At 43.2% G+C, this 13,281-nt stretch overlaps 1 protein-coding gene across 15 annotated transcripts in view; it reads right to left on the bottom strand.

Moving 5' to 3' along the window:
- LEF1 (lymphoid enhancer binding factor 1) overlaps window positions 1–13,281 on the bottom strand; it is a 156,962-nt gene that overhangs the window by 107,659 nt on the left and 36,022 nt on the right. For all 15 annotated transcript variants that reach the window (XM_040329544.1, XM_040329500.1, XM_040329552.1 and 12 more), the window contains one exon: window positions 8,275–8,411. In XM_040329544.1, the coding sequence (XP_040185478.1) occupies window positions 8,275–8,411 (137 nt within the window). The remainder of the gene's footprint in view (window positions 1–8,274; window positions 8,412–13,281) is intronic.

Here is a 13,281-nt window from a genome sequence, read left to right as displayed (position 1 = left end):
GCTATTTACGAAAGGCAAATCCACTTTGCACTACAAGTGCAATGCATGTGCACTTGAAAGTGCACTAGGAAGTACAGTCGCTGTAGATCTGAGGGGGGCATGCAAGGAAAATAAAATACAGCATTTTAGCTTGCACATAATTCTATAAATCAGCAGAGCTTCCCCTCATTTCAGAGCTTCCCCTTCCGATCTACAGTGACTACACTTCCAAGTGCACTTTTAATGCACTTACAAGTGCACTTGTAGTGCAAAGTGGATTTTCCTTTCGTAAACAACCCCCGGAGTGTCTTAGCAAACTAAATGTCAAACATTAAAGGCATGGATCTATTTTAAGGGACATACAAACTGGAACAAGTAAAGATCTTGCCGTATTTATAATGCATGTCATTGATTGGACAATGCTAGACCTTAAGATTTTTAACACTGTATTATATATGAATGCCTGCTAGCAAACAGGGGGGGATAGATTCGTCATATGTACAAGGCCACATTTTTCTACTAAGAACTAAATTTTAGCTCAACTATCTACAGTTCAGCTACATTCCTTAAATGTTAACAAATGTATCTACAAAGGTTACAAATAGCTTTATTGAGATGAATGGTTCTTAAACAAAACACCAAAGCCGACAAATTGCTACAGCCCTTTGGGTTTTTTTTTATGTTCATTGTGATCAAAGCAAATATTAGCGTGTTTAGGTCTGTAGTAAACAAATGAAAGGCTCAGTTCACCCCCAAAGTGTTGTTTCTTCTCTGGGTACATGCTGGCATGTTGAATCATCCCCCCACTTACATACATCTCTTAGGGATTTTAACTGTGAGATCTCAAGGACCTAATCCTGACCACCTGCTGCAGGCATTACAAGGGGTCTCAAGCCCCCTGTTAGATTTTTCAATTATCATTTTTTCTTTATGGAGGAGCCACAAGACTGCCTAAGACACATAAGAAGCCTATGGGTAATTCAGCCCAACCATCTCCATCTAAAAACAAATCAGTTTTGGGTGGAATTAGCCTTTAAAAGTTTAGTACTTGCTGTTTAAAAGCAAAATACTGCTCCTATTATAAATATATGTAATAATGGAATTTGGTTCACTTAGCTTGCCAAGCCACAAATGCTATTTACTTCATCTTGCGGTGGGGGGTGGGGGGGTCTTCTAAGTATCTTTCAACATGAGCCAGCCCATTTCACACAGTCTCTATGTGGCACAATGTAAGAATGCTTTAAATTAAGTCTATGTAGGACCAAACGTAGAGAGAAAACAAAGAATTCTAACACGATGTCTCCTTATTTGAAACAGATTTACCCCCTTATATGAAAGCAATGTGTTATATGTTGCTGGTATTCATTTTGTAATGCAGAATCTAGGTTATGTATCGCTTAAAGCAGAACGGGAAGCAGAATCGGGTGTTTTGGTTAAAATCAGTGCAGTACTTACCTTTTTTGAGATAGATGTTCTCCCGCCGCTTCCGGGTATGGTCTTCGGGACTGGGCGTTCCTATTTGATTGACAGCCTTCCGACGGTCGCATACAGCGCGTCACGAGTTGCCGAACGTCGGTGCGGCGCTATACGGCGCCTGCGCACCGACGTTCGGCTACTTTCGGAAACTGGTGACGCGCTGTATGCGCCGGTCGGAAGGCTGTCAATCAAGTAGGAACGCCCAGTCCCGAAGACCATACCCAGAAGCGGCAGGAGAACATCTATCTCAAAAAAGGTAAGTACTGCACTGATTTTAACCAAAACAACCGATTCTGCTTCCCGTAATGTGGCCCAATCTAAGGTTAAAAATTGAGTTTTTGGGTGAACCTCCACTTTAACAATACTGTATATAATACATTTGTTTAGAGGTACCCAAAATTGGTGGGAACACATTATGAGAAAAATATAAGGCGTGCCATTACTGACCGATCTCCCTGGAGACATTACTTATTTGGCTGTCATACTGACACTATGGCTTCAATCGTTTCGGAGTCACCAAACAGTTATTGTAACTTTCTTTTGCTGCATGGTTGTTCCAGAACAGGAACTCTGACAGTGGTCACCAGGACAAAAAGTCAAAGTGTATCTATCTAGAGGGGACACAGATGGCAATAACATTCAGAAGTTTTGGTTTTAGACATACCTTAACAGATCAGGTTCTGCCGCCCTTAAAGCAGAGGTCTGGCTTAAAAAAATAAATAAAAGTCAGCAGCTACAAACACTGTAGCTGCTGACTTTTAATAAGGACACTTACCTGTCCAGGGTGCCCGCGATGTCGGCAACCGAAGCCGAGCAATGGCTCGGGTCTCGGCTGCCCCGCCGCCATCCTCGGTGAGGGAATCAGGAAGCGAAGTGTTGCGGCTTCACTGCCTGATTCCCTACTGCGCATGTGTGAGCCATGCGGCGCTATGTGAATGGGCGGATGTCTCCTGGGACACACACACAAGGTCCCAGAAGACACCGCTCCACATTTCCCAGGAGGCAGCGCGACGAGGAGAAGAAAGAAGACCACCGCGGACAAGGAAGAGGCAGATTAGATCTGCCTAGTAACAGCCACTTCTGGCCGATTCAAGGGCATTGGTGATATTTGAGACATGTATTAACCTAAAAAATAGGTTGGAACTAAGAGTAAAATGGCTCAAAAATACATAACATCATGTCTGATTTGGATCTTGCACTATATCTGATCTTTACACTAGCTCTGCCATGGCAGTCCTTGGTTGTGCTGGAGGAGGACAGAAGTGAATAAAGTGTCGAGCCGTATATTATTATTATGTCTATATGCAGCAATTGGTCTATGACTGAAAAGAACGATTCAGCACTTTCAAACATGTGGGCCTTTTAATTCCATGGAAATTGAAACCTTATGGTGCTGGATGCAGAATGGAGAAATGTACAGTAAAACCAGACTTGAAGGAAGAAAAAGTAAAAATGTATGTAACAGCACCCCTCTATTTTTCTTGTTGATTATTGCCACAGAAACACAAAGCAATGAACAATCCAAACATTTGCTGCTTTGTTTCCAGGATGGGAAGTGATGACAAATCTCTCCAGAGGACCGGGACAGCAAACAATAATTTGGTAAAAACTATAAAAAAATTGCTTTATATACACTATAGGCCCTCTGAAGACGGGGCCATCTGGATGAGCTGTGTAACAGACCTTTGTCTGTAAGGTCAGGGCCCTAAATGCCACTACCACTTGGTAGAACATTCAGCCCCATTCAGCCACAGCTTGCCATAGACATTGACAAGCTGCCTGCAGGGGCACTGTACTTGCCCCCTCCAGGGGAAACGAAAACAGTGAGAGTGGCACACTGCTCCTAGATGGCCCGGGGTGCAAGGAGCCTTTAAAGCATTGGTTACCCCAACCCTTCATATTCCTGATATGAGCCTGCTGTACCATGTACTTGTATGAGAAAGTATCCTGTTCTCTTTGTATTGCTTACTTTGTGTGAAATCCCTGGTGATCCTGCCAGTCCCTCTGCTTTCCTATTAAACACTGACCACGCTAAGCAGGAGAGCACAACATGGTCAGATCTCTAGTCTTGCTGGAAACTCCATGTACTCTCCTCCAATGATCAGACCTCACGTGTCCTGATATGCCCCTTGCTGCACTGGGAATCTCAGTGTACTGCTGCTTCTCCTCCCTCAGCTCTTATGCAGCTGAGAACAGAGGGAATGTGATCCCTTATAAAAAAGGGAAAAAAGGTATTTATAATGTTTTTTTTTTTATATATATATATCTATACAAACATGTTTTGCCCTTCATTTCTATTTTAAACTGAATAGGTTGTTTTAGGTTCAATAAAGGTTTATTGAGTTTTTGAATAGGTTGTTTTACAAGGGATCGTTTACAATCAGTTTAATGTTAAAAGGTAAAGTGTTTTTCTATGTTTCTTGTTCAGTACTTACAAATATTAAAAATATATGGATAATAAATTGTACTCTTAACATAATAGTAATTGTTAAGCATGGATTAACAGTTACTTACCTCTTAACATTTTGAGATTGTAATGAGGGACACCTACTACCAAATGTATATAGGGCACGCCCCCCTGCCACGTCCCCTTTAAGGAGAATTAACCAAAAAAAGGTTAATTAAATCTACAATGGCTTTTTTTTACTACTACTATTCCTTTATATTGACTCTTAAAATTTACAAATGCAGCAATTTAGAATCTGAATGAAAGGTTTAGCACTGGGAAACACTTTTTGAATGATAAAAAGCACATTTTAGGCTAGGTTCACACTGCAGCGAATTCAAAATCTCGGTAAAATCGCAATTTTACTGCGATTTCGCGGCTGCGTTTTTGCCGCGATTTCGGCCGCGATTTAACAGACATCTGTGCAGGGTTCAATGTAAATCGCGGCCCGAAATCGCAAAAAGTAGTACAGGAACTACTTTTTGAAATCGGTGCAGCGCCGCAGATGCAGCGTCGCACTGATTAGGACGGTGCCATTGCCGACAATTGCCGGCAAATGCCGCCGATTTGAGATGCGATTTGACATGTGAAATCGCATCTCAAATCGTACCCAGTGTGAACCTCGGCTTATACAAACTACAACTATAAAGATCAGACCAAAATGAGGGACAAATGAGGGGGAAAGAGGGACATTGCTCCAAATCAGGCACAGTTCCTTGAAAACAGGGACAGTTGGGAGCTATGCAGTTATTATCAGTTGAACCGCACATACTGTAATTGCCATTCTTCCAATATAAGCGTTATTTCATACATGCTGTATGATAACCTCTTGTTTGTACAAATTATCCAGAAAACAATAAATATTATGGAAAACAAATATCTAGATTTTGTTTTAGTCAGGTAAAAAATAAATAATGCAAATTAATGTTTCATATTTTAAATCTGCAGTCAGTAGGTAGAGCTCCAAATTCCTCCTCCTATGTTTACAAGGCTGATCTAATTCTGAAAAAAAAATACGCTGTTTACCAAACTCAATAGCTTAACCTCAAATTTCCAAACACAGCAGACTGACTTCAGGGGTCTCACATGACTCCCCCTTTCCCTTCCTGTCTGCTCTTTTCAAGGAGGACACATCGAGGACCAATTTGAGAGAGACAGTTTAAAAGCAAAAAAAAATAAAAAATCTTCTGCTCAACTTTCTTTTAAGGAAAACCCACGTTTTGTGACACCAGTGTATTATCGATTTAAATGCCTCTTTGTAAAGTAAAGATTGTATATAAAGAAATGTTGGTTTAAAATGTAGAGATGATAACAACATTTCAAGTGAAAAGAACCCAAACCCACTATAGTTTCCATTTCAGCTTGCGGCTGTGTTGGTTGTAGTAAGAAGAGCAGATTTTGAATGTTCCATTGTATGTGGCCATTTGTGCTCAGATTAAACTCGCCTCAGTTGCATGCTGTTTCAAGCGGCACAGAACTCTGTTAGACTCTGCCAGCAACACGTGGACTGCTCACTTTCCATCAAACAGCTGCAACATTTAAAGGAATGAAAAACATCTGAGAACAAAGGCTCTCCCTTTGAATTCCTGCAGACACCAAAAGCTTTAGCATTTAAGCCCGCCACTTAGGTGATGTGACACTTTTGCTGTTTGGTAAACAATTTGCTGAAGTGTCAGCATGCAGAGGTGCTAAAATAGACACCTTATATGTTAGTGTTAAACGACACACCTCCTGTCACATACTACCTATGTCATTTAACACAGTTTGTCTTCTTTTGTTCTGGCCTTTAATAGTTACACGGAAACTGTAATAAGTATATGAGATTGGTGGGCATGTGTAGTGCTAGTGCAGCTGCATAGATTCTGCCACTCAGTTCTGAGGTCCCCTCTTTAATTGAATGCCTTAGGAGTGATTGCTTATGTGCATTTATTCGCCACAATTCACAAGCATTAAAATGGGCCTTTACCCATTAGATAAACTTTCTCTCATTTGCTTCCTCCCACTCCTTCCGACACAATAGCAAAAGTGAATACTGTACCTTTTTTTCTGTTTTAGTGGTGTGGCTTACCACTTCCTGATTTCTCACTTAGATGAGCATAACATAGGGGTCGCCCCCGTGGAGGTAGTGTTTAAGTGAGAGGTACAAGATCCCACACATGTGCAAGACATGCTGCCAGGGCCCCAATACCTAGCAGAGACCTGCAACGTGTCTATGCATGCGTGGGATTCCTGTGCCGCAGATCTCTTTTACGTATTTGGGACCTGACTAAGACCTGTGATATGTCTTCGCATGCATGTGAATACCAGGAAGTCACCCTGAATGAGAGTCTTAAGATGGTAGTGCAGAAGCAGCGTGGTGCAACGAGAGATTCAAGTGAAACTTCATTCTCTCAATCAACATTGACTATTTTTAATCCTTAGGCTGCTAGCATTAGTAAATAGATAGGAATGTATATCATATTTACTTGTTTTGAATTTTTTTTTTGTTTCTTCAGTAAGGCCCCTTTCACGCAGGCGCTCCGATGAGGTCCGCCTGTCAGTTTTTCAGGTGGACCCGATTGGGCACTCCATTCACTCCTATGGAGCGGCAGATGTCAGCGCTGACATGTCCGCTGACACCCGCCACTATCCGATCCGGTCCTGTTCATGAAATCCTTTTCCGGCAGTCCATTTTCATCCGATCTCCTATAGAGGAGAACGGGGCTTTGACAGGTCCTTCTCAGCACAGTGAGCGGAGACCTGTCATCTGCCTGCTCAGTGGGGATCAGCAGAATCCGTATAATGGACAAGCCCCTGTGAAAGGACCCTTACTTTCTGGTTTCTTGCCTAGGCAGATTATGGCATACATCCCAGGTGATACTAAAGATAAAACTGTATTGCTTTAAAATAAAATACAGGTTATACTTACCTGTACTTGCATAGAGCCGGTCTCTTTGCTTCCTCTTCTTTGGCGGTACACCGCCGGTAATGCCTGCTCCTTCCTCTTCCAAGTGCCCCCTTAGCAAGCCGCTTGCTATGGGGGCAACCATGCAGACATACTCTCGATTGGGGCTGTGGGCGACCATAGACACACACAGCGCCAGTAAGCCCCACCCCCAATCCCTGCTCACAGGAGTTTGACTGACAGCATCAGGAGCCTGTGGAAGTGAAGGAGAACTGCTGTAGCCTGGGACAGCACTGGAGTGATAAGACACAAGCCGATGAGACACAAGCCGGGTGGGGGGAGAAAAGATAGTGGGCCTTTGTACCTTAAAGCATTCAATGCATTAAGAGAAAAAAATTGTGATTTTAGAACCACTTTAAGGCTTTCTAAATAAATGGATTGCCTTGACGCAACACATGTTAATGCATGATATACCACACTTTAAAATGTGTACGGTAATGCACCGCAATTGAAGAGTAAAGGGGCCCTTAAGATTATGGACTTTGATCTTCGAGACAATCAGTTATGCAGAAACATACTTAATTCAGTTGCAGCACCCAATGGTCATTTCTATTCAGATAATTATATAAACAAGGAATGGTTTGTTACTATGGTTTGCTAGTATCAAGGTACGTCTCTGTAGCAAAGATGGGATAACATCTGGAAGAATTATGACTACAGGCTAAAGCCCCGTACACACGATCCGAAAATCGTACGAAAAATGCCGCTTTCGAAACGATCGTACGATAATCGGATCATTAGTACAGAGCTTCCGAGAGCCGATCTGGACAGTTCATCCGATATTATTCTATCGGACATGCACGGAAATTTTTCCCATACGATGCCAGATCGTACGATTTTCGTTTAATCAGTACAGCTGTCGTTCGAAAATGCAATACAAATGCATTACAACACATGACATCACTTCCGATTTTTTATTCTGCCGTACGAGAATTTTCGTAGGTTTTTACCCACTGTTCTCGACCAAGCTTCTGCTACAATGGAGATTGCCCATCTGGCTCTGCTGTCTACAAGTCTAGATCACAAATCTGCCTTTATAGAATGACAAATCCATTGGCAGATACCGCAATATCCATATATGTATTGCAAATGTTTATATCTGCTAACCTGAAGTTCAGCTTTAGAAAATAGGTGCTTTCCACCTAAACTTATGATGTCAAGGAAATAAATAAAAAATAAAAATGCAAATACAATATAACGGTGTCTGTTATTTTAGAAAAGTTGGCAAGTATAACAACAATCAGTGTGAGAGGGTATTCCAGTTCCTCAGAAGCTAGCAGAGACAATAACGGTACAGTTCACACAAAAAGAAACCATTTTGTGCTTTGTGCTGCCAAGCAGAATTTGAAAGCTCATAAATGTAACACAGAAATGTGACCTGGACTGAATCTGAGAAGAAACCAAATGCAACAAGACACAGTGCACTTACTGTTCTAGGAATGGGTGGAGACAACGATCCATTTGACATGTATGGGTCATTATTCATATTTGGCATCATGATGTAGCTTGGGTATCCAGGATACGAATGGCCTTTGCTGTATAAACCACTGTCCGGATGTTTTCCAGCTATTGCACCCCCCCCAAAGGGGAAAAAAGAAAAAAAAAAAGAAAAGAGAAAAAGTCATCTTATGAAAAAGCTTTTCTTTCAATTTTGCCAACAGGGCATACAACACATTACAGCATGTTCTTTCAAAGGCTGTGAAATTTTGGCCCACATTAACCATTTCCTGTGAAGCAAAACTAGGTAAGCCACATCCATGTATTCATATAAAACTTGGAATGTTGGTATTTATATCCCTAGATTATTCCCTAGATTCTATGAGAACATGTGATGGGCTCTGATTTGGGGAATGTTTGGAGAACAGTGGACATTTGACTAAAAATGTCTGACATACTCAATAGGATTTGTTCATCACCAAGGTCTACCAAGAAATGAAAGAAGAATCCCAGGTATGGATATTTTTAAACAGTTATATTGTTCCAGCTTGGACCAATGTAACTATGCATATACCATATCTGTGGGGTCCCTCTAGAACACAGGTGTCAAACAAAAGGCCCGCGGGCCGAATCCGGTGGTGGAGTGGGTGGCTCTTGACATTTAATGTAAGAGGAGGGGATGCGCTGGACATCTAATCTTACAGATACAACCGGCCCTTTTGAGGGCAATCATAATGCTGACGTTGCCCACTATGAAATTAAGTTTTACACCCTTGCTCTAGAAGCTGGAAATCACTGTAGTAGGAACCACTACTACCAGGCCCGGATTTACTCCCTTTGCTGCCCCAAGGCCAGGTCCTTCAATGCCGCCTGCGCAGTACAGGGGGGACATTATCCGCCAGGGGACTTTTTCGGCAGGACACTGAGAAGCGGGGGGGGGGGGGTGTTGCTGCCAAAAATGACATTGAGCATTGGGGGGTGCTGCTGCCGAAAATGACAAAATGACATTGAGAACCGGGAGGGGGGTTGCTGCTGCCAAGAACTATCTCACCTCCTCTTCCCTGTTTTTTCTCCTCTCACCATTCGCATGACAGGGGGGAACTCCCGATATGAAAGTAAAAGTGTCCTCTCCTCTCAGCCTCAGTGCCGCCCCTGCACCCACTGCCGCCACGATGCCTGGCCTTGTTGGCCTTGTCTGGAATCTGGCCCTGACTACTACAGTGATCTCAACTAGGTTCCAGGCCCTGTGCAGAGCCATTTTGAACACAGGAGGTTTCCTGCTTGGCACAAGCACCATTCAGTGATCACTTTGCAGTCTCTCAAAGAATGAATAACATTCTCTGATAGGACGAGGTGGAGAAGTGACAATGTGATGTCTCGCTCCCTACCTCACCCAACAGGAGAATTCATTGAGAAGATAAAAAGCATTCTCTGAATGGTGCCTGTGCCAAGTGGTTAACTTCCTGTGTTCATAAGGCAACAGGACAGCCGCTCAGCACAGGACCCAGAAGTTCGTGTAGGTCACTGTATTAGTATGAGCTTCCCTTTCATATTCCCTACTGCTTCTGTATATGTGGAGAAGGCAGCACCCATTATCAATTAATGCAATAAGAAACACAAAAAAACAGTTGTACTCGCTAAGGCTGAATTCACACTGAACGGACATCTGCCAGAGAGGTAAGCTGCAGCACTTTACCCTCTGGCAGCTATCTGTTCTGTGGTTGAGGGCAGTGTGGTGCACAATTCAGCGCATCACACAGTTCACTTTTTTTTGTTGAAACTTTATGTGACACTCCATTCATGTCACTTTACAGTAGTGTGCAGTCCCGGGCTGCATTGCACTGTGAATAGGACACAGTGTGAATGGGACACACAGTGTGCTCTAGTATTGACTGGTGTTTGACAGTGCAGTCAAAAGCCAGTTACCGCATCTAGTATGAATTAGCCCTTAGAAACAACATTGCTTTCATTCTTAAAGCGAAAGACAACTTACAGTACACTGTATCTGCAATTCCCAGGATTCAGTCTGCATAGGGGACTGCAGGGATGGACTGGCCATTGGGACTACAGGGAGTTTCCCGGTGGGCCGGTGGCTGAGTGGGCCGGCCTCAGTGACAGCGGACCGCCGCCCCCCTATGCTCCTCTGTCTCTCCCTTCCCGCAGCGCTCACCTCCCCGCCTTCCCTCAGGGATCACCTGGGGGAAACAAAGAAGCAGGGGGAGGACCAGAGGAGCAGGATGGATGACAGAGGAGCATGGGGGAGGGGACAGACAGCTGACTCAACAGCTATGGCCTGGGAGTTTCTCACTTCTGCCTAATCTTGTCCCATAACGGACTGATTCTTTGCCCTGGGTGAAATAATGTTTAGCTTCCCCTCTGGTACTGCCTATAAGAGTACCAGTACCAGCCGTTCTACTCTAATAAAGTAGAACGGCTAGTGGCTAGTGAAGGGGGAGAGGGGGCTTGGGTGGCCGGGGGGGCGGGAGTTGTCCCGCCACCATGGGAGAGACCTGTCAAAGTGGGCCAGTCTGGATGAAGTCCAGGGCCAAATTTTTGTCCCAGTCCAGCCCTGGGGGACTGACTATGCTGTAACTTTTTCTCATCCAGATGAAACTGACTCTATGAATGTTGTGTGCACCACACAAGAAACTGAAGCAGTGACTACTGACAGCTTGCGAAGCTCAGGAAGCATGTTAAAGACAGCCAGTGAATCTTGTGGGAACTGGGAAACTGCAGACCGAACGTTTTCCTGCTAAAATGTCCTTCAGAAAAATTTGGAGGCACACGGTGGGAAAGGGAAGGGAAAACAAATTAAAGAGCAGCACAGCTTTCCACCAAGCACCAGAGGCAGAAGCAGATAGGATAGACACATTGGGGTAGATCCACAAAGCGAGTACGCCGGCGTATCTACTGATACGCCGGCGTACTTTCAAATTACCCGTGTCGTATCTTTAGTTTGAATCCTCAAACCAAGATACGACGGCATCTGGGTTCGATCCGACAGGCGTACGGCTTCGTACGTCTTCGGATCGTAGATGCAATACTTCGGCGTCCGCTGGGTGGAGTTCTCGTCGTTTTCCGCACCGGGTATGCAAATTAGCTTTTTCCGTCGATCCACGAAAGTATGCGCGGCCGTCGCATTCTCTTACGTCATCTCTAGTCGGCTTTTTCCGGCGTATAGTTAAAGCTGGTATTTTGCGGAGTATAGTTCGACTTGCCATGTTAAGTATGGCCGTCGTTCCCGCGTCAAAATTTGAAATGTTTTTATTTTTTACGGAAGTTGTCCTTGAATCGGGATGGACGTAACTCACGTCTAAGTTAAAACTAGCGACGTCATTTAGCGCAATGCATGGCGGGAAATTTCGGGACGACGCATGCGCAGTTCATTCGGCGCGGGGACGCGCTTCATTTAAATGAAACCCGCCCCCTAATCGCCGATTTGAATTCTGCCGCCAGAAATACACTACGCCGCCGTAACTTACGGCGCAAAATCTTTGAGGATTTGAAAGAACGCCAGGTAAGGTACGGCGGCGTAGCGTATCTCTGATACGCTGCGTCCATCTAAATCTCTGTGGATCTGCCCCAGGTTTTTTAATATTGAAATCTAATACCTTGCAATATAGGAGTAATTCAGAAAGGTTTGCATATTATGCTTATTAATAACTTTTGGGTGACTACTAACTAAAGCAATTGGCCAATTTATTACTAGTAGTCCACATACCAGTGATTGATAAACACTTAGCGCTACATCTATACCCCATATACTTTCTATTGTTCCCAACAATATTGTGCCAGTGGCTATTTATTTTATTACTATTTTTTATTAGCGCAACAAATTTGTCTTTTTATCGATAAACACTTGTCTAATGTAAACTGTATCTTACATTCTACATGGCTTATAACTAGGCATTAAAAATATCACAGAACGAAAAAGACATTCAAAGTTTGAACAGCATTCAGAGCTTTGCTTCTTTCCGCCAAACTACAGCTACCATGATCCTTTGCACAAGCTGGCCTCTGTGTTATTATTAATCAATTGTAGTTGTCGGAAAGTGAAATTGTGAGCAGTAAAAAGAAACAGACTAGAATGGAGTCCTGCAGACTACCTCCTGGGCAGAAGGCAGCTGTGGGCTTTCTTACAACTGACGGCAACACTAATCAAATACAGGACAAAGAGGGCAGGGATTAGGTTAAGGCTTTCTTGGTATGCATGATATATCAAAAGGCTGACAGTTTTCTGAAGGTATGCTCTTGTTTTTGTTCCATCTTAAACACAACAGATATCACATTTATATACTTTATTGACCGCCTCCAGCTGCCATAATTTTTCCTTCAAATTTTAAGGACCTTTTTTTTTTTTTTTACTTAACGCATGCACAGTGAAAGGATTGTTACCCTTTCTATGCTGCAAAGAAGATGATTCCTAGGATTTGAACACTTTTTGGCAGAGATATGCCAGCATACAGGAAAATCTCTGAGATAAATGCTACATACTTGCAAAAGCTTGTTATCCGTAATTACACTACCTGATTATCCTAGCAATGCCAAAACTGATATCTCTGCTAGCAATGTGCAACAGAAATTAGAAAGCTCTCTTTTCGTGGTTTCCATTTAGGAATATTTCGACATTTTTATGTTGCTTTTAATTATGTGCCTTCTCGTTTGTTCCTATGTGTTCCCTAAGGATTTCTACGGGTGCCTTTAAAAACATTAGAATGCATTTATGTACATTGAAAGCAAATCTTGAGAATATCTGAGGATAGAAATGTAGGCGATGCCACTGTTGACCTTTTTTTTAAGGGCCCTTTCACACGTACGGACCGTATGTCCGCATTTTCATCCGTTCGTTGCGGATGAAAACGGGACATACATTGGTCCCTATGTGATTACGGGTATCAGCGCATGACCATCCGCTGACACCTGTAATTTGTCCGCCTCCTCAAAGATCCGCATTTTTGGATGGAAAAAAACCCTATTTTTCTTCCGTCTGCCGGATTGG

The sequence above is a fragment of the Rana temporaria genome, chromosome 1 (assembly GCF_905171775.1).
Source record: "Rana temporaria chromosome 1, aRanTem1.1, whole genome shotgun sequence".
NCBI classification, from domain to species: Eukaryota; Metazoa; Chordata; class Amphibia; order Anura; family Ranidae; genus Rana; species Rana temporaria.
Note: the sequence above shows the minus strand (reverse complement) of the source record. Positions and strands in the feature narration are given on the sequence as shown.